General features: G+C 38.3%; 1 protein-coding gene across 1 annotated transcript in view; it reads right to left on the bottom strand.

Moving 5' to 3' along the window:
- ITFG1 (integrin alpha FG-GAP repeat containing 1) overlaps window positions 1-25,230 on the bottom strand; it is a 211,079-nt gene that overhangs the window by 168,529 nt on the left and 17,320 nt on the right. Inside the window, exon 6 of the mRNA XM_004583824.4 lies at window positions 11,646-11,740. Coding sequence (XP_004583881.2) covers window positions 11,646-11,740 — 95 coding nt within the window. The remainder of the gene's footprint in view (window positions 1-11,645; window positions 11,741-25,230) is intronic.

The following is a 25,230-nucleotide window of genomic DNA, read 5'->3' as shown; positions in this document are numbered from 1 at the left end:
ATGGTTCTTAAATTCAGTGTTCTTCCGTGACTATGTGTATTTCGCAAAAACTTCCATTTGGTGTCAAATACCCGATTAGGTACACTTATTTCATTCAACATCAATAGCTTCTGAGAGTCAATTTACTGGTTAGTGATTTAAATGACCTAACTGGTCACCCACATAAAGAAGTCGGTTTAATTACAAAACACAAATGAGCATCAAATTTTTACCTTTCTACAGAACCAAGGAAGAAATTTGTAATGTATCTATGGACTGAAACACAGTTGCATTTTCAATAGATGGAAAGTAAACCATATTTCAAGGAATAAATGTCACCAACAATGTGAGTCAAAGCCAGAAATTCTATGGTATTACTTCGACGAATATACTGTACTATTTTATGAGTAACATTAGAAATGTTTTTTAAAAGATAACAAACAAATCTTATTAACTACATACTCTATGAAAATATGAGTAAAATAACACTTGTTACACTTTATCTTCATATTTTTAAAAGACCACATTTGCAGTTTATGTTGCTATTTACTCATAACACACATATACCCACTTATTGCGCCCCCCACAAAGGTTCTTCTAGTTTGTCAAAGCATAGCATGTCAGCAATATGTTGTATGATGTACCTTCTAATTTTTCAATAGGTGAAAACAATTAGATTATTCCAGAATGTAAGACAGTCTATAAAAAGTGACTGAGCTTTTCAAAAATGTTATTATATTCTGTTTCGTAACAAGGTGACCCTACGGTTAGATCAAAAAAGATCATGGAACAATAAGTACTAAATATATGTGGATGCAGGTTTTGCCTAGATCCAAATAGGGAAGAAAAGAAATTATCGATAATATGCCTAGGCTAATTGAGAAAATGTGAGCATGTGCTGGGTATCAACTGATAAGAAGGAATTACCACTAACCTTCCTATATTGGTAACGGTATTTCTGGTATTCTTCCCAGGTGCTTACTAAATATTTAGTGTTGAAATGGGAAGATGCCCACAACTCATAAAGTTTAGGAGGGAAATAACAGCAGATTTCTGAGCTTCTCTAATGTGTTCATTCATTTACAGAAACCGATGACACTATGTAAAACTCTCACAAATACCAAAGATTTCAAAAATTAGAAGACCCAAGTACCTGAACTTTTACCTCCTGTCTCCTAGGACGTGCAACATCAGGAAGCTGGAACTGGAAGCACAGCCAGTACTCAAATCTAGGGGTCTGGTGCACGAAGTGAGCAGAGCAAGTGATATCGTAACTGCTACACCAAATATCCATGCTCTAATATTCTATGCTCAGATAGACTTTCTGTGGGCGGAGTGATGGGAACAGGGGTGGCTGTCCTTGGATTACACCATGGTACTAATAATTAGTATTCACAGCTATGAAATAAGCCAGCATAACATTGCTATACCAGGATATTATTGTATAGTCTCTCTGAAAAGTGTTTACTCCATGAGCCAATGTGTGTAACTATCAGAGGAATTCCAGCAGACCTGCAGTAACACCTTTTCTATTACTGTTTCTCTAGCGCTTCATCTTTATCAAAGAACATAAATGATAATATCAAAAACAATCTCCGTTTTTAGCAAACATATCTCTTCATCTCTGCTGATAAAGATCAACTATTATTCAGAACAGGATTTGAATCAGTTCAAACTGAATGCATTTAGAAATGATTCATAAGATAGCTTTGTGGTATCCTAAGGCTATTTTAAGCTGTACTTTTAGAAAAAAAATGAACAAAAGTAGGGAAAAATGTTACCATTGTTTTCACTATCTTCTTAGATTAAAAAAGCCAAAGATTCTAAGATTTGTTTATATTTCTGATAAATCCCTGGTGGTTTTTTAGAGAAAGACCATTAAATAATGTGTGTTTGAACTCTGGCAAACAAACAATGGTTTCATCAATCATTTCCTTTTTAAGCTGTTACATTTCTAGCTAAAAAATGCATACCAATTAAGAGCAATTTGAACAGTTAAAATTACACTGTACTATAAAATTGTTTGTATTGAAGCCTATGTTATGTTAGCAAAAATGTGACTATTATACAGTAGTTATCAATCAAATCTCTATTTGGTGCCTGGCATTATTCTGGGCACAGGAGAAGCAATAATGGAAAACAGTCCACTCTCCTACAGTTTACATTCCTGCATTGGATGAAACAATAAAAATAATAAGTATATGGTATTTCAGCAGATACAAGGATGTTGGAGTGATGGAAGTTCATAGTTTTGAATTATTCACCTAAGAAAATAGCAGAAGAAACAGTTATAAAAATTTTAAAGTTTTAATATCTGAGGCCAACATAATGGGTAAATCTATTATCACACCAGTATCTGATATAGGTGCTGGTCCGTGTTCTGGCTGGAAAATTTCAAATGCATTGCCTTGCTGATGGCCTGAGAAAACCAATGGAAGATGTCCTAAGAGCCTGACACCCTCCTATCCATGCAGGAGACCTGACAGGAATTCCTGGTTCCTAATTTTTATTTAGAACAGCTCTAGCCATTGTGATCATCTGGGAAGTAAACCAAAGAATGAAAATATCTTTGACTGTGCCTGGAACACTTTCCATTAAATAAACAAATCCTTTTTAAAAAAGTTTTAATTCGATGTTTAGTATAGCTTATTTGCCATAGTCATGCTATTTTTAAACAAGTGAAAATAAACTGCATTTACTGTCCTTTCCTTCTCTTATTGCTCTGCACTCATTCTGTTCGAAAATCCAGCCATTTCCATGTCCTCAACAGTGTAGAAGATCTCTAATCTTTAGGTTCTGATCTTGACCTATTTTCATAAACCATAGCATCAAACTGATACCTGCCTGCATATATATCTTATTCCCAAACATATCTTTATTTAAACTTAAATTTGTCCAAATAAAAAATATCAAGAGAAGTAAGCCATGCAACTGACCTCAGGTACTAATTCCTAAGTAATTTCTTTCTCAACTTGACTTTGAACATAGTTTGGACACTGTCAGACAAGGACCTGCAGTCTGGAATTTTGAAAAAGCACTTATCTTTTAGTCGTTAGAAGAAGTGAAATGACAATATGGTTAATTGTTTGTGGAATAAAGTAATGTGCCAGAGCTAACCTAAGTGACAAATGGCATTTCGGCTCATTTGAAATGGTGGGCTTTATTTTCTTAAAACGGATTATTGAAGTGAATGAGACCATAGTGATCAGATCACTATGCCAAATAATTTACAGAGTATTAAACAAATTCAACCTTTGAAGATTATTTCAAAAGCTGTTTAAGACATGAATCAGAATTCCCAGTGGTATGAAAGTCTTTTGGGTGAAAGGATAACAGAATATTAAAGTAGAAAATTTAGGAAGAGCTAGCAAGCAACAAGGGAGAAGAGCAACTCACAAAGGAAGCATACTGAAATGGTTAACTTACATATTAACAAAAACTGCATTTCAATCACCTGAAAACCGCATTTTCAAATCATAATGACATATCACTTTTTACACATCCGACTAGCAATCATTCAAAAAACAAAAATGTCTTGCATTAGCAAAGGCAGCAGAGATGAGCACAATCATAAGCCCTGCTGCAGAACCACACAAAAATTAAGCTAAAGTTTCCAGTAATTTAGCCAATTATTTCACGTTCAGAAATTCTACTATAGGAATGTTAGAGAGATGAGCAGATAATAAGGCATCAGAGCCTTAAGTTTGGTAAATAAAAATGTAAAAAACTGCAATTAGAAAGAAAGGAAGAAAGAAAAAAAGAAAGGGAGAAAGAAAGAAAAGATTTATATTACAACCACAACCTGGATGAGAATCACTGAAAGTCAAATTATTTGGGCAATTATATAAAAAAATAAGGAATAATAATGTAGCAAAAGATTAAGCTGTACTTACTATTCAGAACTCATTTTACATTAAAAGTCTTCCTTCCTTTAGACTGCCAAATTATGTATCTTCAGGAACAAGTCACTATAGACAATGAGAAGCATGCAACTCTCCACTGTATTTTTATGTGCTAAATTTTCAGTTCAACAGTATAGGGTTTTAGGTCCCAAGAACAGTTCCTAGTACTATTCCCAGCCAGTTCAGTGTACCTCAGTTTGTAATGAATAAGCACTTAATTCATTCTGCCACGTATCACAGGTAGACCTGTCATATTCTTCCAGAAAACACTTAAAAGAACCTTTATTGTTGTCAGCAACCTCCAGGACTGCTTCATTCATTCGCAGTTAGTATGTTGTATAAAAATGTCACTGTAAAATCCAATTATGTTTGAAAACTGGTAAATAGCAGGCAGAACAGGAAATGGGGGAAAGACTCGGGAATTTATCTTGTCTGTCACAACAGTATTGCAGATGACAAAAGAGATGATGGGATTGCCTTTTTCTACAAAAAAAATTCCAATTAATAATATATGCAGAGAAGCCACAGATGTATGTCACATATTTCCACCTTCTACTAAAATAATGGGTGTGGGTGTGATGATCATCACAGCTATTAAAATCACTGGAGTGCATTAGAGTTGATGACCCATGCTGAGGAAAAGTGGGCTGCTAATTGATCAATTTTAAGATCATAAAATAAAGAGAACTTAAACTATGTGTTTCCTAACAAACTAAAGCAACATCTAGAAAGCATTCCTGACACTGCTTGACCCAGTGGAGTCTGACTGTTACTGAGGCACTGAATGTAGTAACTATATGCCAGGGGAAACACATGAACAGGTACTATGCTACCAACATGGAGATACAATCAGAAAAATGCAGACTAAAATTTTATAGCACAGAATAACAGACCCTGTTTTAGCTTCTGGTTTGAAACTGTGGCATTTTGGGAACTTGAGTCTCTAGATGTGCATTAGCAGGAAGCTGGAATTGGGAGAAGAGGTGCCATTTAAACCCAGGCACTCTGATACAGAAATGTAGACAACTCAACTGGATTGTTAACCACTATGCCGAATCCAAAGCCCACAATGAAGAGTATAATCTTATTTATTAGTGATAAACATGAATGCATATGTAGATGGATTAAAATCTACAATTAAAAGATGCAGACTGAATGGATTAATTAAAAAATTAGAACCAAGAGTATGTTAACAGTAACAAACTGACTTCAGCAAAAAACAAATAAAGGGATGGAAAAAGACATGCTAAGCAGCTAGAAATTAAAAGCTAGCATGAATAAACTACATTTTCATGAAAAAATTGAATTCAAAATTTTAAAAAGGAGACAGAGATTGAATCAGTAAATAAATCCCTCTCAACCAAGGAAATTTCTGGGTCGGAGGGCTTCGCTACAGAATTCTACCAAATGTTTCAAGAAGAAATATTTAAACCCCAATCCTCCAGAAGCTTGTCCAAACAACAGAAAGGGAGGTGATTCTTCCAAATTCTTTCTATGAAGTCCTATCACCTTAATACCAAAGCTAGATGGAGACATAATTGAAAAACAGAACTGCAGACCATTATCCTTGATGAACAGAGACAAAAAGATCCTCAACAAAACTAACCATAAGGATCCAACGGTACATCAGGCAGATCATTCACCCAGATCAGGTGGGACTTATCCCTGAATGCAAGGATGGTTTAATATCCACAAATCAATAAATGTGATATACCACATCAACAAAATGAAAAATTAAAACCATATGATCATCATAGATGCAGAGAAAATCCAGTACCATTTCATGCTAAAAATGTTAAATAACACAGGCATAGAAGGAACATTCTACAACACATGAATATACAAAATACTGGATATACAAAATATCCAATACCAGCATCATACTAAATGGGAAAAGACTGAAAGCTTTTGCACCAAGATCTGGAACTAGACAAGGATGTACACTCTCCGCACTGCTATTCAATATAGCATTGGAAGTCCTGGCTAAAGCTATTAAATGGTAAAACAGGAAAAAAAATGAAAAGGAATCCAAATCATAACTGAGGAATTAAAATCTCTGCTTGCAGATGACATGATTCTACATAGGAGAAGTGAAAGATTTGATCAAGAAACTATTGGAACTCATAAGAGAATTTGGCAGGGTAGCAGGATATAAAATTACTGAACATAAATTGATGGCAGTAATATACACAAATAAGTCCATGGGTGAGAAAAAACTTGTAAGTACAGAATTAACCTAACCGAAGATGTGGAAGTGCTTTTGATTAAATTTAACAAAATATTAAAAAAAGAAATAAAAGAAGATATTAAAAGATGTAGAAACTTACCATATCATGGATCAGTAGGATCAGCACCAGCAAAATGTCCATATTTCCAAAACTAACATACAGGTTGAATGCAATCCCAATCAAAATCCTAACAACATTCTTCTCAGAACTAGAAAAGACGATATAAAAGTTCAACTGGAAACACAAAAGACCATGAATAGCTAAAGCTATCCTGAAAAATAAAAATTGAACTAGAGGAATCACAATTCCAGACCTCAAGGCATACGGCAGAGCACTGGTTATCAAAACAGTCCGGTACTGGTATGGATACAAAGACGATCAAGGGAACAGAACAGAAACCCCAGAAGGGAGTCCACACATGTACAGCCAACTAATCTTTGATAAGAGAACTGAAAATAATCCAGGGAAATAGCCTGGTCTCTTCAATGAATGCTGTTGGGACAACTGGATAGCAGCCTGCAAAGGTAAGAACCAAGACCCCACCTGTCATCTTACACAAAAATCAGGTCTAAATGGATCAAGGACCTAAATCTGTACCCAGAAACCATTAAACTACCAGAAGAAAACACAGGAAGCATTCTTCAAGATACAGGAATGGGGAAAGACTTCTTGAAAAAAGACACCAAAAGCACAGCCAGTTAAAGCCAAAATAAACAAACGGAAGTACAAGTCTAAAAAGCTTCTGTGCAGCAAAGGAGCTGAAAATACAGTGAAGAAGCAACCAGCAGAACGGGAGAAAATCTTTACACACCACACAACCAATAGAGGACTAATGTCCAGGATTTACAAAGAGCTTCCGAAACTCAACAACAGCAAAAATAAACAATCCTGTGAAGAAATGGGTAAAGGAAATGAGCAGACATTTTTCAAAAGAACAAATTCAAATGGCTAACAGACATATGAAGAAATGCTCAGGCTCCCTAGCTGTCAGGGAGATATAAATGAAAACCACATTGTTGTTCCACCTAAGTCTAGTGAGACTGGCCTACATTCAGAACTCTACTAGAAATACCTGCTGGTGTGGATGGGGGAAGAAAGGTACCCTCCTTCACTGCTGGTGGGAGTGTAGGGTAGTATGGAGGAGTAGATAAAGAAAATGTGGTACATTTACTCCAAGAAATACTACTCAGCCATTCAAATGAATTAAATTCTACCATTTGCAACCAAATAGTACCACTACAGCCCATTATGCTCAGTGGTACAAATATCACATGTTCTCTCTGATATAAGGCAACATTCATGTAAAATACAAGATCAATAGCCATGATGTTTTTGCTACATCTGAGAGGATCTGATGTTATTATTTTCATTCATTTAAAATAGTTTTTTTTTATTTACTCATTGACTCATAGGTCACAGAGTAGCATCATTTGGTTCAAAGGGTTTTTTAGTTTCTTTTGCATTTATTCAGTGACACATTGGTCATTTAGCAGCATGCTATTTAACTTCATGTTGTTGTTAATTCTACTTTTTCTTCCTGTTGTTGATTTTTTAATGCATTTTCATTTAAAGGGATGTATAGTAACTATGTAATAGAGACTATCATATCCAGATGTGAAGATACAATGCAATATGCATCTCTATTTCTAAATCAAAGAAGGGATCCCAATGAGATTGTTAAACATATCTTCACAAAGGGATGCTGGACTGTCTGCCATCGTGTGTACCTATAATGTCAGGATACATTTAAATATTTAAATGATGGAATTACAACTGTTTATGAAAAACTATACTACTGTGATGTTATAGGGGAAATCAATGGGAGGTGGTGCGGAAGGGAGAAGGGAAACCCTAGAGCCTATGGAACTATATCATAATAAAATACATTTAATAATAATTAAAATTCTAGCAAACAACCTAATATTGGAACACAAAGAAGTAGAGAATAATCAAACCCAAATTAGTTGATTATTGAAGAAAAAAGAAAGATCTACATAAATTTTAAGATTGCAAGTAATTTTAACTCTTAACACAGAAATACAAAGGATCACTCTAGGGAGTATAATAAAGAATTGTATATTAACAAACAGAAATGGATAAATTTCTGGACATATACAACTTCCACAACAGAACCATGAGGATATAAGACAATAGGAATAAATTAATAATAAGCTGCAAGATGGGAGTCTTTAATGCTTGGAACCCAAAAAAAGAAAAGCCAAGTAATAGATGCTTTCACTGTTGCATTTTAGTTTCAAATAACTTTTTTTTCAAACTATATTAATATAATGAAAGGAAGGGAACATTCTACATTTACTCTACAAAGTAGGATTAGTCGGAAACCAAAATCGGGACATAACAAGAAAAGAAAACCGCAACAAAACTTCCCTTTGAACAAAAATTTCTATAAAATAATTGTGAATAAAATCAGACAGCCCATAAATAAGACTACACAGCACAATCATGTGGAATCTATTCCAAAGATTGAAGGATGTTTCACCATACTCAATTCAATAAGCACAGTTTATCACATCAACAAAATTACGTATAGGGCCTTGGTGCCATATCTCACCATGTTAATCCACCACCTGCAAGCCCCATAACTGTGTAAGCGTGCCACTTTGTGTCCCGGTTGCTCCACTTCCCATCCAGCTCTCTGCTTGTGGTCTGGGAAAGCAGTGATGAATCGTGCAAGTCCTTGGGACCCTACACCTGTGTCGGAGACCTGGAAGAAGCTCCTGGCTCCTCGCTTCAGATCTGCTTGGCTCTGTCTCTGCAGCCATTTGGGGAATGAACCAGCAGATGGAAAAGCTTTCATTCTGTCTTTCCTTCTCTCTGCAAATCTGCTTTTCCAATAAAACTAAGTAGATCTTTAAAAAACAAAACCCTATAGGATACAGGATATAAAAACAAAATCGTCTAACTAGACACAGATAAAGCATTGCACAGAATTTCTTCATGATAAAAAGTCTAAGAATAACACAAACAGGTAAAGAAGTAATGTACCTAACATGATAGAGGCCAGAAATAAAAAACTCAAAGCTTACACCACATCAAGTGGGGAAAAGCTGAAATTGTTTTCTCTAACACGAGGAACAAGACAAAACTGTCCATTTTCACCATTTATTTTGGAAAGGTAATGGATGCCTTAGCCAAAGCAATTAGATAAGACACAGAAATAAGAGGTGCTCAATTAGTCAAGAAGGAGGTCAAATAATCCGTGACATGATTTTATATTAAAAAAAATGACCAATTAGCAAACAAAAACACAAAAATGTAGATTAAATGACAAAAGAAAGTTGGTAATTTATAAGGAATAAAATTAACATTTAAAATCTGTTTTACTTCACACAGCAGCTACCAGAAAGTAAAAAAAAAAACAAAACTTCAGAATAAATTTAAGAAGAGAAGGAAATGACTTGTATAATAAAATTACAAAATGCTGACAAAAGAAATTGAAGATGATACACACGAAATGAAAAAAGTTCTTATGTCCTAGACTTGTAGAATTAACTTTGTCAAAATGTTCATAACTTCCAAAAAAATCAATAAACACAGTGTAATGCCTAGATAAACACCAGTTATATGAGTCAACAAATTAAATCCAAGATCAAATATGTGTGGCACCACCAAAAGAAATTCAAATAGTCAATGCTATTCTGAGCATTATTAATATCTGACTTCAAAGCATCCTACCTAGCTTTGGCAATGAAAATATTGCCATTCAAAACAGAAAGAGAACCACGGTACATAACAGAAAACCCAGATATAAATACCTACATTAATAGCCAACAGATTGTGGACAGCGGTAACACGTACATGTATTGAAAGGATCTTCAACACCTAGTGTTGATTAAACTAGTTATCCATATGCAGATGAAAGAAAACAGACCATCACTTCTTACCCTATGAAAAAACAATTTAAGATGGATCACAGAAAAAAAAAAGATGGATCACAGACGGAAACTGAAACTACAGTACTTTGAAACAAGAAGAAAACACTGAAAAAAAGTTTCAGGACATTTGTCTGGGCAAAGATATCTTTTGGCTGTGACTCCCAAAATACAGGCAACAAGCAATATTTGACAAAGAGGAGGAGAACAAATGAGAGAAAACATATGTAAATGATCTGATAACATACTAATTTCTAGAATGTATAAAAAATTAAATAATTATATAGCCAAAAATAAATAACGCAGTTACAAACTGGGCTAGGAGTTAAATAGACATTTCTTAGGAAGATAGGAAAACTGCTCATCGGTATATGTGCAAACCACCAATCAATAGGAAAGCATAACTGAAAACCACAATGAAGTATCATTTCATTCTGATTAGAATGGATTTTACAAAAAAAGGAAATTAAACTAGAAAATGTCATTAAAGATACAGAGGAAGGGGAACATTCACATATTGTTGATGACAATGTAATTCTACGATGCGGTCATCATAGAAAACAGTATTGCAGTTCCTTTAAAAAAAAAACAACTAGAAATAAAACTGTTAAATGATCTCTAGCACTGCACTACTGAGCTTATATCTAATGTTACTAAATCATATGTTAAAAAGACATGTTTATTGCAGAATTGGTCACAAAAGTCAAGATAAATTAATACAAAAATGCACTGCCTGATGAATACATAAAGGAAATGTAACAAATGTGAGGTGACTGACAAACAGAAATTCTCAGTTATATGCAAGGGTTCTTCTCAGAGTTCATGGAAAAACAGAATTAAAGATAAGCTCATTCAGCATAAATTTTAAAACAGATGTGTAATTTTTAAAAACATTTACATATTTACTTGAAGGGCAGAGACAGAGAAGAGATAGGAAGGCAGAGTAGACTAGCCAGGTTAGGCCACATCAGGCCAGCCAAAACCAGCAGCCTTGAACTCTACTGCGGTCTCCCAAGGGAATGGAAGGGGGATAAACAGTGGGGCTACATTCTGCTGCATTTTTTCAGACCTTCAGTAGGGAGCTGGATCAGCAGTGGAGCAGCCCAAACTCAACATGGTATTCACATTGAGAGGCTGGCATCTCAAGCAGTAGCTTAATCACAACACAGCCACCCCAATCCTCCACCAAATGTAGACTTAAGATTGTATTCATCTGAAAGGCATTTAGAGACAGAAACAGAGATAAAGATCTTCTAGTTGCTGGTTGACTCCCCAGACAACAAGGACTGCGCAGCGTCAGGGAGAAGCCAGGACTTTCAGTTAGGTCTCCCATGTGGCTGTGAGGGCACAAGCACTTGGGCCATCTTGAACTGGTTTCCGGGAACAGTGAGCTGGATCAGAAGTGGGAGAGCCAGAGCTCCGAATGGTACCCATGTGGGATGTGCATGCTGCAAGTGAGGCCACAACCCCAGCCCACTCACCCCCATAATTATTTATATATATATATTTTCCATGAACTTACGAAGCACCTTCGGATGTGGAAGCTAAAACATGATCTTACAGAAGTAGAAAATAGAACAGTGGCTATCAGAATCTAGGGAGGGTACAGTTGAAAACAAATATTTCATATTTTTGCAACTCACCTGCTGTAAAATCTTGAGTCATATCAATAAATGCATGAGAATGTGGAATTCGCATTTTGCTTTCCGTTGTCAGCGCAGGATGCCAAGATAAATTTCTACATAGGAAAACAAAAATCACATTTTTAAGATAAATATCTAATGAACACAGTTTGAAAATGCAAAAATATTCATGAATGTAAAATATTTTGAAGTTATTTTGAAATATATTCCACATATCATAAAACCCACTCTTTTGTAATTATCATGGTTACTAGTGTGTTTGCAATGTATCAACATCTTTCGACCTGAAAACATTTTCATCATAACCAAATGAAAAACCTACATTCACTGGTCCCTCTTTAATTCCCCCTCCCTCTAGCACCTAGAAACTAGTAATTTGCCTTCCACCTCAATACATTTCCCTATTCACGATATTTCCTATAAGTGGAATCATACAAAAAAAGGACTTGTGGCATCTTACTTTCACTTAGATTGCTTCAGAAAATTTCAGCATTTCTGCTCTTTTTATGGTGGAATAATATTCTATTATCTGGCTATGCATATATATTTTTAGATAATAATTTTTATTCATTTTTAATGGTTTATTTTTGTTGGAAAGTCAGATATACAGAGAGGAGGAGAGACAGAGAGGAAGATCTTCCATCCAATGGTTCACTCCCTAAGTGGCCACAACGGGCTGGTGCTGATCTGATCTGAAGCCAGAAGCCAGAAGCTTCTTCCAGGTCTCCCACATGGTGCAGGGTCCCAAGACTTTGGGCCATCTTTGACTGGTTTCCCAGCTTACATGCAGGGAGCTGGATGGGAAGTGGAACTGCTGGGATTAGAACCGGCATCCATATGGGATCCCAGCACGTGCAAGACGAGGACTGTAACCACTAGGCTACGCTGCCAGGCCAGATAATAACTTTTAGTTTAAAGGTAGATTTTACAAAAAGAAGGAGAAGCACAGAGAAAGTTCTATCTGCTGATTCAGCCCTCAAATAGTTGTAACGGCCAGAGCTGAGCCTATCTGAAGCCAGGAGTCAGGAACTTCTGCATCTCCCATGCAGGTGCAGGGTCCGAAGGCTTAGGGCCATCCTTCACTGTTTTCCCAGGCAACAAGGAGGGAGCTGGATGGGAAGTGGAACAGCCAGGGCACAAAGTGGTGCCCATATGGAATTCTGGCACTTGTAAGCTGAGGATTAGCCAGATGAGCTATATTGTGCCAGCTGCTGATCACCCATCGTTTTTCCAGATTTTATTTATTTTTATTGGATTTACAGAGAAAGAGTATACATATTTTGTTCATCCACTCATCTGCTCAACATTTTGATGTTTCCACTTTTTTCTTCCATGAATATTCATATGTAAATTTTCATACAGTCAGTTTTCCAATTTTTTTGGTATAAATGTAACAGTAGAAAGAATTGCTAATTCATGAGGTAACTTTTTGAAAAACTGTTAAACTGTTCTCCAGATTGGTGCTACCATCTTATATTTGCAACAGCAATGTAGCCAGGTTCCAGACCTCTACATTTTTGTGAAGTTATTATCCATATTTGCAGGTGCTGAAGAGGGTGTGAAACAGTAGCTCAGAACGGTTTAATTTGTATGTACTTTTCTCTTGTTTAATCCTATTGCAAATGTCTTCATGTGTCTTTTTGAGCATTTGAATATTGTTTTGGGACAAATGTCTACTCAAATCCTTTGCTTGTGCTAAACCTGCAGTTGTAACTGTACTTTATGGATTGCAGACACTAGACCTTTATCCTTTACCTGACTTGCCATATGCATGTTCTCTGAGCCTGTGGGCTGCCTTTTGTTCATTGTAGCCTTAGTTTCAGCTTTTGAACAATAAATTTGAGGAATTCCACACTACCTACTTTCATTTTGTTGCTTGGTCTTTAGGTATCATACTGAAGTACTGACTAATGAAAGGTTGAATAATTACCTATTTCCTTCTAAGAATTCTGTAGTTTTATTTGTGTATCAATGTCTGTGATTCTTCTGACTTAAAAAAAAAAGAGAGTAAGAAAACTGGGGCCAGTGTAGCAGCATAGTATGTAAAGCTGTTATTTGTGATGTTCATATCCCATACGGGTGATGGCTCATGTCACGTCTGGTCTACTTGTAATCCAGTTCCCTTGACGGCCCCAGTTTGGGCTTTGCTACCCATTTGTGAGATTCAAATGAAATTTCTGGCTCATAACTTTGGCCTGGTTACATTATGGTCACATGGAGAGTGAACACAAAGACAGCAAATCTGTCTCTTGTCCCCTTTATCTTCCTTCCTCTTTCTCCAACTCTTACTTTCAAATTAATATTTTTTAAGACAGTAACAGACTTCATAGCTTATTTGATTACAGAAAATAATTATTTTCTTTCAAAATATTAATTCCAAAGGCTTTAACAACGCAGCAGAGATCAATGCTTTCAATGTTTTTTCTGCCAAGGATTATGTGGACGTTGCAGCATCACTTTTGGGCCACACCAACTATCAACTTTCAAAAATCAGATACACACTTACTAATTTTTAAGTCTTGCCTGCAGTTTTCTTGGCAGGACCAAATGAGATGCTTTCAAAGGACTTACACGGCTTATGGGCTGCACTTTCCCCACCACTGCTTATACAAATCAGTAAAGGCAGAGCAAACAGAACTGCGGTGTATGTCCCACACTGGAGTGTGTGAGTTCTAGACCTGGCTCTAGGTTTTGACTCCACTTCTCTGCAAATGAAGACCCAAGGAGGCAGCTCAAGTCATGGAGCTCCAGACTCCTCCTGCAAGACTTCAATTGCTTTTCTGATGAGTGGCTTCGCCTTGGATCAGATCTGGCTGCTGCCGGTCTTGGGGGACTCAACAAGCAGCGGGGAGATAGTTCTGGGGCGCGTATGCACTCGTGTTTTCTTTCTTTCTCTCTGTCTTCATCACTCAAATAATATTAAAAACACTTTTAAATGAAAACTGTGAAAGTTACATAAGGGTAAATCTTCATGATCATTGATTTGACATCAGGCTCTAAAGGACTAAGGATTAAGCAAAAAAAGGATTAAGCAAAAAAAGAAGAAAACAGATTATTAAACCAATCAAAGTTAAAAACATCTGTGCAACAATGGACACAATCAAGAAAGTAAAAACACACTAATGGAATGGGAGAAAATACTTGCAAATCATATGCAAGGATCTAGTAACTGGATTGTAAAAGTACTTTCCCAACTAATTTCAAATTTGACAAAGGGCTAGACATTTCTTCAAAGAAGAAATATACACAACCATCAAACACATCAACAGACGCGCAATATTATCAGGCACTAGAGGAATGAAAATCAGAACTACAATGAGAAATTATTTCAAAACTATTAGGATAGTAATAACAACAATTAAAAAAAACCAAAACATCAAGAGTTGAAGGAAATGTGAAAAAAAAAGCCAGAAATTTATGCATTGCTGTTAGGAATATTAAGGAATTGGGCCCAGGGTGATAGCCTAGCAGCTAAAGTCTTTGCCTTGAATGCACTGGGATTCCATATGGACGCCGGTTCTAATCCCAGTGGCACCGCTTCCCATCTAGGCCCCTGTTTGTGGCCTGGGAAAGCAGTTGAGAATGGCCAAAATCCTTGGAATCCTGCACCTGCATGGGAGACCTGGAAAAGCTCCTGGCTTTGGATCGGCTCATCTCTGGCCATTGCAGCTGCTTGGGGAATATCTTCCTTTCTGTCTCTCCTCCTCTGTGTATATCTGCCTTTCAAATAAATAAAAATAAATCTTAAAAAAAAAACCCGAATGCAAAGTATTGCAGCTGCTTTAGAAAATTGTTCGGCAGCTCTTTAAAAAGTTAAATTAGGAATTACTACATGAAGTTACATTTCTACACCTAGGTATAAACACAAAACAGATGAAAATAAGCACCCAAACAAACACTTTTACATTTTAGTAGAGCTATTCACAACATCAAAAAGTAGAGATATAGCATTCAGCCAGTAACAGTGTGTTATACAGACAAAATGTCATGCAAGTGACCCTTGGTTTTCTACCTATCCTGTCATAGTTGGTGCAGAATGAAAACGTTGAAACAAAAATTGCCCCAGACCTTCACCACAAACTATTAATACGAGCAACAAGGACTATATCCCAACTGCCAAGGAGGCCACAGGGAATTGGATGCCCTCGGAGGCCGAGTATTCTGAGGTCACCCACTCCCAACCGGAGCTTCCGTTGGGGATGGAAGAAGTCTAAACACTACCGTGCAGAAACCAACGTCATTGGAAAGACAACCAGAAGCCCTGAGTGGTCCGCAGAAACAGAAGAACAATAAATGTCCTTCACGACCAGGGAGGAGAGCTTTCTCTGGTCCGAGCCTGGCTCCACCTCTGGACCCCCACCCTCCCTTGCAATGACCATCAGGATCGCTCCGAAAACCCCTCATAGCAAACAAACAATCATACAAACTAAAAAAACCTAAAATAAATAGACAAACAACAAAAAGTAGAGCTTGGAATCTGACAGGAAAGAGCTGGTGTGGATTGGCTCATGCCTCGCTGGGTGGGACATGAAGATTAGTCACTCTTCACCGTGGTGTTGGGGACTTTCCTGCACACCACCCCCCCCCCAAAAAAATGTTCTGCACCTTAATTGTTGACAAATGTCTTGTTAGAGTTACAAGCCAGTCTAGATTATCCTAAAATCTGCCAAGATCAGTAAAATTGTACTTCAACACAACAAATGGCTAAATACTAAAATGAAATAGACACGAGACAGCTGAATGGTACCTTATAGCCATTTTAAGGTATATAGCAGCCGGATGCGGCCCGGGCGCGAGGGTCCCTGCCACGATTCCAGCCTAACACAGCCAAGCTTTCCACCACCTGCGCAGGTACATGGGGTGCGAGGCTCTCGGGCGGCCAGTGCGCCATTTGGCGCCAGGCTTCGCCTGCTGGCCGCCCGGCCAGGAAGTTCTGGAATTTGGTTTCTCTGATATGCTGCATGAGACGCTCCGTGCTGAACCCACAGTACTCTGAGAATATGTATTAGTCCTTAAGCTTTTCAAAGGCATTTAATCTTCCTCTGAAGAACCTGTAGTCACTTTATAGTGCCGATCGCCAACATCAGCTTACTTAAAAGGCAAAATTCCGGGCTTTTCCAGCAGGATGCCCCATTACCTGATAGGATGAGGGATCAGCAGAGGGGTCACAGAAGGCATTACTATGACACTGACTGGCATTCAAGAACCATACTCGGGGCTAGAATGTGTAAGGCATACGTGGACCAATGCCCTGACACTCTGACCCCATTGGACGGTTTAGAAGGGCTGGTGGAGTCGATGCAGGAGGCATGACAGTCTATAGGACGCTCTGGGCTGACCAGAGCAACCTCTGGCATAGTTAACACTGACTGGCAACAGGCCTGGTTGGAGAGCGTGGTGGAGGCCTTGGCTGCGTGGAGCCAACCACTAAGGGGCACAGGAACTGGAGGGAGGCTGAGTTCTGGTCGGGTCACAGTTGTAATCCCTTGGCACAAATATCAATTCGGCTTTGACGCACCATGCCGGATTAGACCACAGCACAGTTTGGTGCTCTGGAGGACCAGGATAGACGTTGGACGGGCTCGGCTAGGCCTCAACCCCATCTGAGCCATATATGAGATATGCGTGGGTATGGACGAGCCGTGGCTGGGCTGAAACTCTCAACAGCAGGAACCAGAATGGATTGAAGAGCGGTGCTGGCCGAAGGACCTGCTGGAATGCGTGAAGCCCGACACCATGAAGGAGTCGGAGGGAGGAACCTGAACAGATCCTCTGACAGGACACTGACTCTACAAATAAACGCAAGAAGCATGGAGGTAAATAACCCAGAAGAGGCTTTGGAATGTGACCCACTGGAATACACTTGGCTCGGGTTGGGGCAGACCAGGCTGAGTCGGTTCACGTCATCCACTGGCAAGCCCAAGTGCTGAAACTGTGTGGGGGCCTGGCCGTGTTTGGTTGCGATAAAAAAAAAAACAAAAACAAAAACAAAAAAACAGTACAAAACACAAAATGCCAAGGTGAAATGGCCTGTGCTAGCAGGGAATGCAACACCCGACCAGCACTCCTCCCACTGGTTTAGGTGAGGGACAAGAGTGTGATGGGCAGAGCCGGGGAGAGATGCGATACTCATTGGTTCCAATAGAGGTCGGGGCTCAGAAGAGAACCAACCCAGGGGTTAAAACCATCAGCTGATCGGAGTGATGGACGGTGGCGGGCACTGTGCTTACTAGTAGTACATGTAGGAGCCTGGACTGGGAATGCCTCAAAGTTTTTTTTAGGGGGATTCCCCTGAACAAAATGGAGGAATCAAAGCATTAATCAAAAAAAGATGGAAAATGGAGTAGATGAATCAACCACCTCAGCTTTATGCTTGCAGCGGAAAACTGGACAAGGGGAAACCCTAAGACGGACTATGTCAATCAGTGGACTCTGCACCAGCCTCATCATACCTGGACTGTTGCTGATGATATGTTGGTGCTTCTAATTGATCGAGGTGACGCTCTGCTGGCTCTGCCTACAAACCTGAGAGGGCCTCCCTAAGAGGCGGTTGAACTTGAACTGGACAAGTGGGATGCTGGACTCTGTATGGTGTAAACTTTTAATTAGGGAATCTCAACGGAACTTGAGCTGTGGTTATGCATCAAGGTGAAGGAATTCATGATGGGGGAAGGGTTTGGGGTGAAGGGGGGGGAATCCCAGTACCTATGAAATTGTGTCATGTAATGCAATGTAATTAATGAATAAATGAATATTTAAAAAAAAAAAAAAAAAAAGGTATATAGCAGCCGGTCCTGTATACAAACTAAAATTGAAATGTCAATGAGCTAATCATAGGTTGTGGTTAAGAACTTGTTTTTTGTTTTTTTTTAACATACTGGTTACTCAAAACCATGTCAATTCCATAATGTTACAAATTGCTGTTAATGTTACATTGGGACTCTTAATTGACTGGGATGATATTCTACCAGCTCTAACTTTGGACCAGAAATGGTCTCCCCAAGAAACTGTTCAACCCATCTGGACAATAAGTAGCTGGACTCTATGTTTGGTATATGTTTGCAAGGAAAGAATCTTGATTGAATTTGAACTGTAATACTGCACCAAGGTGGAGGAATCCACCAGGGGGGAGGGGCGTGGGGAGGGGTGGGGGATTCCCAGAGCCTATGAAACTGTCACATAATGCATAATAATCAATTAAAAAAAAGTAAAAAAAAAAAAAAGAAAAAAAAAAAAACAAAAATTGCAGCTCTACTGAACATGTGCAGATTATTGCTTATCATTTAATTCTAAAGAATTTGTAGACAAACTTACATTTTATTAGGTATTACAATTTACATTCTTTTCTATGGCCATGCTACCCCAAATGTGCCCAATCTTATCTAATCTCTGAAACTAAGCAGAGTCAGGCCTGGTTAGTACTTGGATGGGAGATAATTTACATTCTATTAGGTGTTACAAATAACCTCCAGATGGTTTAAAGTATCAAAAAATTGTGTATGTCATACCAAAATATTTTGCCATTATATAAGGGACAATGCCATTATATAAGGGACAATCCCCTATGGATTCCAGGGGATAATATAGACAGAATGGAATATTACTTGGCTATAGAAGGACTGCAAAACTGATATACAATACAATATGGATGGACCTCACATAGGCAGGATATGAAAGCAGGCAGAAACAAAGGCTGCATAATGTATAAACCCATTTCTATGAGATAGTCACTAGTAAATCCATAGAGATTAAAAGCAGTAAGTGGTTTCCAAGGGATGGTGACAAGAAACAAGAGAGAGTGACTGATTAATGAGATCAGGATTTCCTTCTCGAGTGATGACAAGGTTGTGGAAATGCAGCTGATGGTGGCAACACATTGAAAGTTAACAAATGACACCAAATTGTACTTAATAACCTGCATAGCTAGATTCTATTGTAAGCATAATTGTTAGTTTGTTAAGTGAATTTTACCTCATTTACACATACATATAAAGCAACCAATAACAAGTTTCATTCATATATCACCAAGCCAGTGTCTCCTAATGTTAACATGTAATATAACCATAGCATAATTATCAGAAGCAGAAGATAACACTAGGTAGACTACTATTAACCACAGAAGAAAGAACAAGTTTAATCATTCTCTATAGTCCTTCATTATTGAGAATATTCTCATGTCAAAGGCACTGTTATCTATCAATACCATGCTTCCTTCAAAAGTCTGTTTGTCCTGTGTTCCGAGCACATTTCTATACTAACAGCACTTCGCCTGTGTTAAAGTTGCTTGAGGAGGCATCCACAAGGCTTATCCAGGATCTGGTTCCCATGGTCGGCAAGTAAGTGGGAACTGAACCAATGTCTCAGTAGCATGTCCTACTCTTTCATGAGAATTTGCTATGTAATTCACAGTATGATATTCCATTCCAATTTGGAACCAAAGATGCGACTGTACCACACGGAAATTTAAGACTGTTGAAGTCCAGCTTAATTGACAACATGGTATCCAATTGACTGGACAGTAAAGATTTGATGTCTTTTGAAATCTGACACATGTGGCAAGTGTAATTGAGGGAAAAGAATAACAATTCACAGAGTCACAATTTTTTCTATATTCAAGTGTCTTTTTTCTACAAACAGTAACTGACCACTAAATGCTTCCCCATGACCTTCCACACTCATTTTATTGCATATCGGCCCTAGCCCATTTTAATGTAAGCAAGACTGTAAAATAAAAACCAGGAAATTCACATAAATTATTTTAACATTTTAATGCAAAGCCTATCATATAAGAGCATAATATTCAGAAACATAAAAATAGAAAAATTACAATTAGCATCTACACTAATTTAACCAAGCAATTCATTTGATTATTATTCTTTCATATTATACAAGATAAGAAATCTTTGAAGTATTATCTGTTAAATCCAATTTCATAGCGGTCAATTTCTCTTTCTTCCATGGTTGCATAACTGCTAGTCATTAAGAATTTTTAATTACTAACAAAATTATCAGAATTAGGTGAAAGTGTCTGATTAGTTTGTCTTTCACTTCAGCAGACTTTTGTAATTTTCATAATTAATACAGACCAACAATGAATTTAAAATACGGGTTTTTATACAGTTGAACTCATGAGGTTGACAATGTGACACTATTCTTAGTAATCATCTGAGCAATTATTTATACGATTCTCTATAAAAAATTTTAATACACTACTTTGAAATAACTTGATAGCTAGTTTTGGAAAATCTCAATAAACTCTGGGCATTTTATTCTATTAGTTATTTAACCAAATATGTATCTGAAAAGAAGAATGCAGAATTCTGACATAACAAATCATAGTGTGATATATTTTATGTCAAATTTAACATAAAAAATGAGTTTTATTTGACCCATAATAGTTCCTAAAAGTTTTAACTTCATTACCAAACATAAAAAGAAAAATCACAGCACACTCATCAGATTTCATATAAAAATCAGGTTTTCCCACTTTTTTCCGAATCAGAAGGTATGGGAAACAATTTGCCCTTATCAGATACTGCTAATGCCTATAGGCAGCTTAGGCAACAATCTTCCCAAATTGCTATATTCACTTTGGTTTATTGCCTGGTAAATTTGAATAGTTGAATTTCTGACTCCTAATAAGATAATAATTATAATTATAATCATGATTTTTTTGAACATTTCAAATCAAGTTCTTCAAGTTCCTCAGAGCACTTTGTTTTATATTTATTGACTATGCCCTGTAAATTTACACTGACACTGGGGATCCACAAAATCCCCCATGAGCCTTGGGACCGCCTGTGTGGTGGGTGTTGCACCCATGAGCCTCAGGGGTGGAGGGTCTGGCTTGGTCCTGGGTCTCCTGGCCCAGGTCTTAGGGCCCACCTACATAGTGGGTGTTGGGTTCATGAGCCCTGGGGGTGAGGGGTCAAGCAGGGCCTGCGTCTCTTGGCCCAGATCCTTGGGCACACCTGTGCAGTGGGTGTTGGATCGGTGAGCCCCAGGGGTGAGGGGCCCAGAGGTCTTGGTCTCCTGGTCCAGGTCACCAAGCCTGCTTGCACAGTAGGGGCCAGGTCTGTGAGCCCTGAGGCTGGGGCTCCAGTGGGTCATGGGTCGCATGGCCTAGGCCTTGGGCCTGCTTACACACTGGATGCTAAACCTGTGAGCCTCAGACACTGGAGTGTGGAGGGCTCTGCGTCTCCTTGCCTAGGTACTACAGCCTGCCTACATACGTAGTGGGTGCCATGTCTGTGAGCCCTGGAGGGTGGGGGTTCCAGCAGGGCCTGGGTCTCCTGGCCTAGGGCCTTAGGTCTGCCTGTGCAGTGGGGGCTGGATCCGTGAGCCCCAAGGGTGGGGGACCTGGAGGGACCTGGGTCTTCTGATCCAGGTTACCAAGCCCGCCTGCATGGTAGAGCCAGGTCCATCAGCCCTGGGCCATGTGACCACCTGTGAAGCAGTTATTGAATCCACGAGCCCAGTGTGTGTGGGGAGGGCCAGCATGGCCCTGATCACCTGGCTCAGGTCTTTGAGCTCACCTAGGAGAACTGGTCCTCTTCAGTGTAGAGGATGGAGTGCTGGATGGCAGACCATGGTGCACATGGAGGACATGGTAGCTCACTAGGGCCTGAAGAGGACATCTGGAACCATTGCAGAGAATGGAGAACAGAACATATGGACAACTACCCCAGCCAAATGGTGACAGCAAATACCTGGGTGATTGGAGACTATAAGGTTGATGGTGTCAGTCAATGGACATTGGAAAGGATTCCTCGTCCACAGATCAGTGAGACTGACAGCATTTAGAAACTATCACATCCATCTGGGCAGAACCTTTGGAATATGCACCTCTGTGATTCTGGGTTGATACCAGGTGGCCCTTCCCTTTCTTCAGGTACTGGGGATGATTAGGGGACTGAGTATGGTCTATCCCCTTATCTCCTCTCTCCCCCCCAGAAAAGGGAAGAAGATAAACAAAGCTTGGAAACAGTGATCACAGCCACTTCTCCCTGACCCTGGATCCTTCCCACCCTGATCGACTGTGTAAGCATAAACTAAAATAAAAAGAGAAATAAAAAAAAAAATCTACACTCACATCCCGCAAAGGCAGTAGCTACCTTAGGCTTTATATTATATAAATGTTTGTTTATCATTCTGATGATTTCCAATGTGGAGAAGAAGGAATTGTTTGCTTTGGTTGTATCCTTTAAGAACAGCTAAAACTGAATATATATATATACACACATACATACACACACAATTATGTATCAGAATTATTTCACTTAAAAATTCATAGATGAAAACAAAAATCATTTTTCTTAATACCATTAAAGTTGCTCTGTGTATACCGTTTTCAGCAATAAGAATCCCAACATATTTTTTAAGCAACTGAATTCATTTATACAATAATCTTTTCATATATGTGTTCAACTGTATTTGAAGGTTAAGGTCACAATTACAAACTTCTCTGATTATAAAGGAAGAAGCAGCAAAGATGAGAAGTTGGCAGCTCTAAACTGTGTTGAGTCTATCTTGTGACATTTTTTGACCTGTGTAGAAGATTTCAATTGTAAGCTTCTCCTAGCCACAGAAAACATAAGAATGGCAACATGTAATACTAGATAGCCTCACCCTTCATCTCAAAGAATAGTATTTATCAAAGGATGAAATTAAATATAATTAATGTCAACAGTAATTTTTGGTTGCCCATAGTAACCACTCTTTGACATGCCTGCCTGGTAATCCACCCAATTTTCAATTATTATTATTTTAGAGCCAATAAAACCAGGTATTAGGAGACAAGCATGGCATGAAGAAGCTGTCTGGCCAAAATTATTATTTATTGTTATTTAGCCCAGTGCCCTTCAAACATTTTTTCTTAGATATTCTCTGAAAGGATTTTGAATATCTATGTAGTCCCGAATTTATAAAACCATTTCTAATACAATGATCTAGCACTTTTCATAGTGTAGTTTCAGTATAGATGATCTCTGAAGTTAACAGAATTATTGAAATGTTAACATAAAATAATAAACAATTACTTTCAAACATGTATCTGATGGAATATAAATACAAAGTGGAGTCATTATTTATAACTACCAAAAAAAACAGGACTTTAATATCCAGAAACTGTACTTTTCCCTGAATCCTTTAATTTGAACTTCTATTCCAGTTTTATAAAGAATTTCATTATGGGCCTGGCAGTGTGGCCTAGTGGCTAAGGTCCTCGCCTTGAACGTGTTGGGATCCCATATGGGCGCTGGTTCTAATCCCGGCAGCTCCACTTCCTCTCTATCTCTCCTCTCTGTATATCTGACTTTGTAATAAAAATAAAATAAATCTTTAAAAAAAAAAAACAACAAATCTCTAAAAAAAAAAAGAATTTCATTATGAAGTAAAATGTTTTAAAAATCTTAAGTCTTACTAGTAACAAATATTAAGATAAATTTTCTGAGCAAAATCATGTCTGAAATCATTTTTTAAATGATTCTCAATGTTTATAAAGATCTATTTGAAAATGAGTTTACTAGTGTCTAATTTTTGAAAATGCATATAGTTTGATAATAAAGGTACAATTTGAAGAAACATATTTTTTAAAAAAGCAGATGAGTATTAAACTATATACATATACATATGTGTGTGTGTTAATGCTAGGAGTAAGATCCAGCTGAAAGCCTATTCCTATTTTTCAGTTTTACAGATATAAATGTTAAGAAACCTGTTTGATTAGCCCTGGCATGATAGCGTAGTGGTTAAAGTGCTTGCTTGCACGTGCCGGGATCCCACATGAGCACCAATTCTAATCCTGGTGGCCCCACTTCCCATCCAGCTCCCTGCCTGGGACCTGGGAAAGCAGTGGAGGACAGACCAAAGCCTTGGGACCCTGTACCCGTGTAGGAGACCAGGAAGAGCTCCTGGCTCCGGGCTTCAGATTGGTTCAGCTCCAGCTGTTGCGGCTGCTTGGGGAGTGAACCATCGGATGGAAGATCTTCCTGTCTCTCCTCCTCTCTGTATATCTGACTTTGTAATAAAAATAAATAAATCTTTAAAAAAAAAGAAAAAGAAACCTTTTTGAGGTAAATTGGTAAGTATGAATGAACAGGCATTTATTATAGCAATGATTCAATTTTTTGCCTAGTTACATTGAAGTGGAAATCGGCTGGTGTGTGCCTAAAAACCAAGCTCACAAGGACCCAGCAGTCACACGCTAAGAAACCAGGTTTCACAGGAACAGCAAGGTCAGGTGAAGACAAGAACACTGAGAGTAAGAAAGTAGATAAGGAATGCTGGCTTTAACAGCTTGGCATTTCCCTAGGCTCGTTATAGCCCCAAAGCTAACCACTGTGTATTTGCTTCTGTACCCCGATTGCTTGTCCTAACCACTGCCAAACAGTTCATGCAACTGCTCTATAAAAAACAGTGACGGGGGTGGGTTCCAGGATGGGGCATCTTGCTCGGATCCCAACTCCAGCCACCAAGTGCACGTGGTGAGCTGTTCTCGGGCCTGCCTGGGTTCGGGGGCTCCTTCCTTTTGGGGTGAGTACACTGAGGGGGGAAGTCTCCGTGACTGGGTAGGTCTGGGGCCCAC

Source organism: Ochotona princeps, chromosome 16, assembly GCF_030435755.1.
Source record: "Ochotona princeps isolate mOchPri1 chromosome 16, mOchPri1.hap1, whole genome shotgun sequence".
NCBI classification, from domain to species: Eukaryota; Metazoa; Chordata; class Mammalia; order Lagomorpha; family Ochotonidae; genus Ochotona; species Ochotona princeps.
Note: the sequence above shows the minus strand (reverse complement) of the source record. Positions and strands in the feature narration are given on the sequence as shown.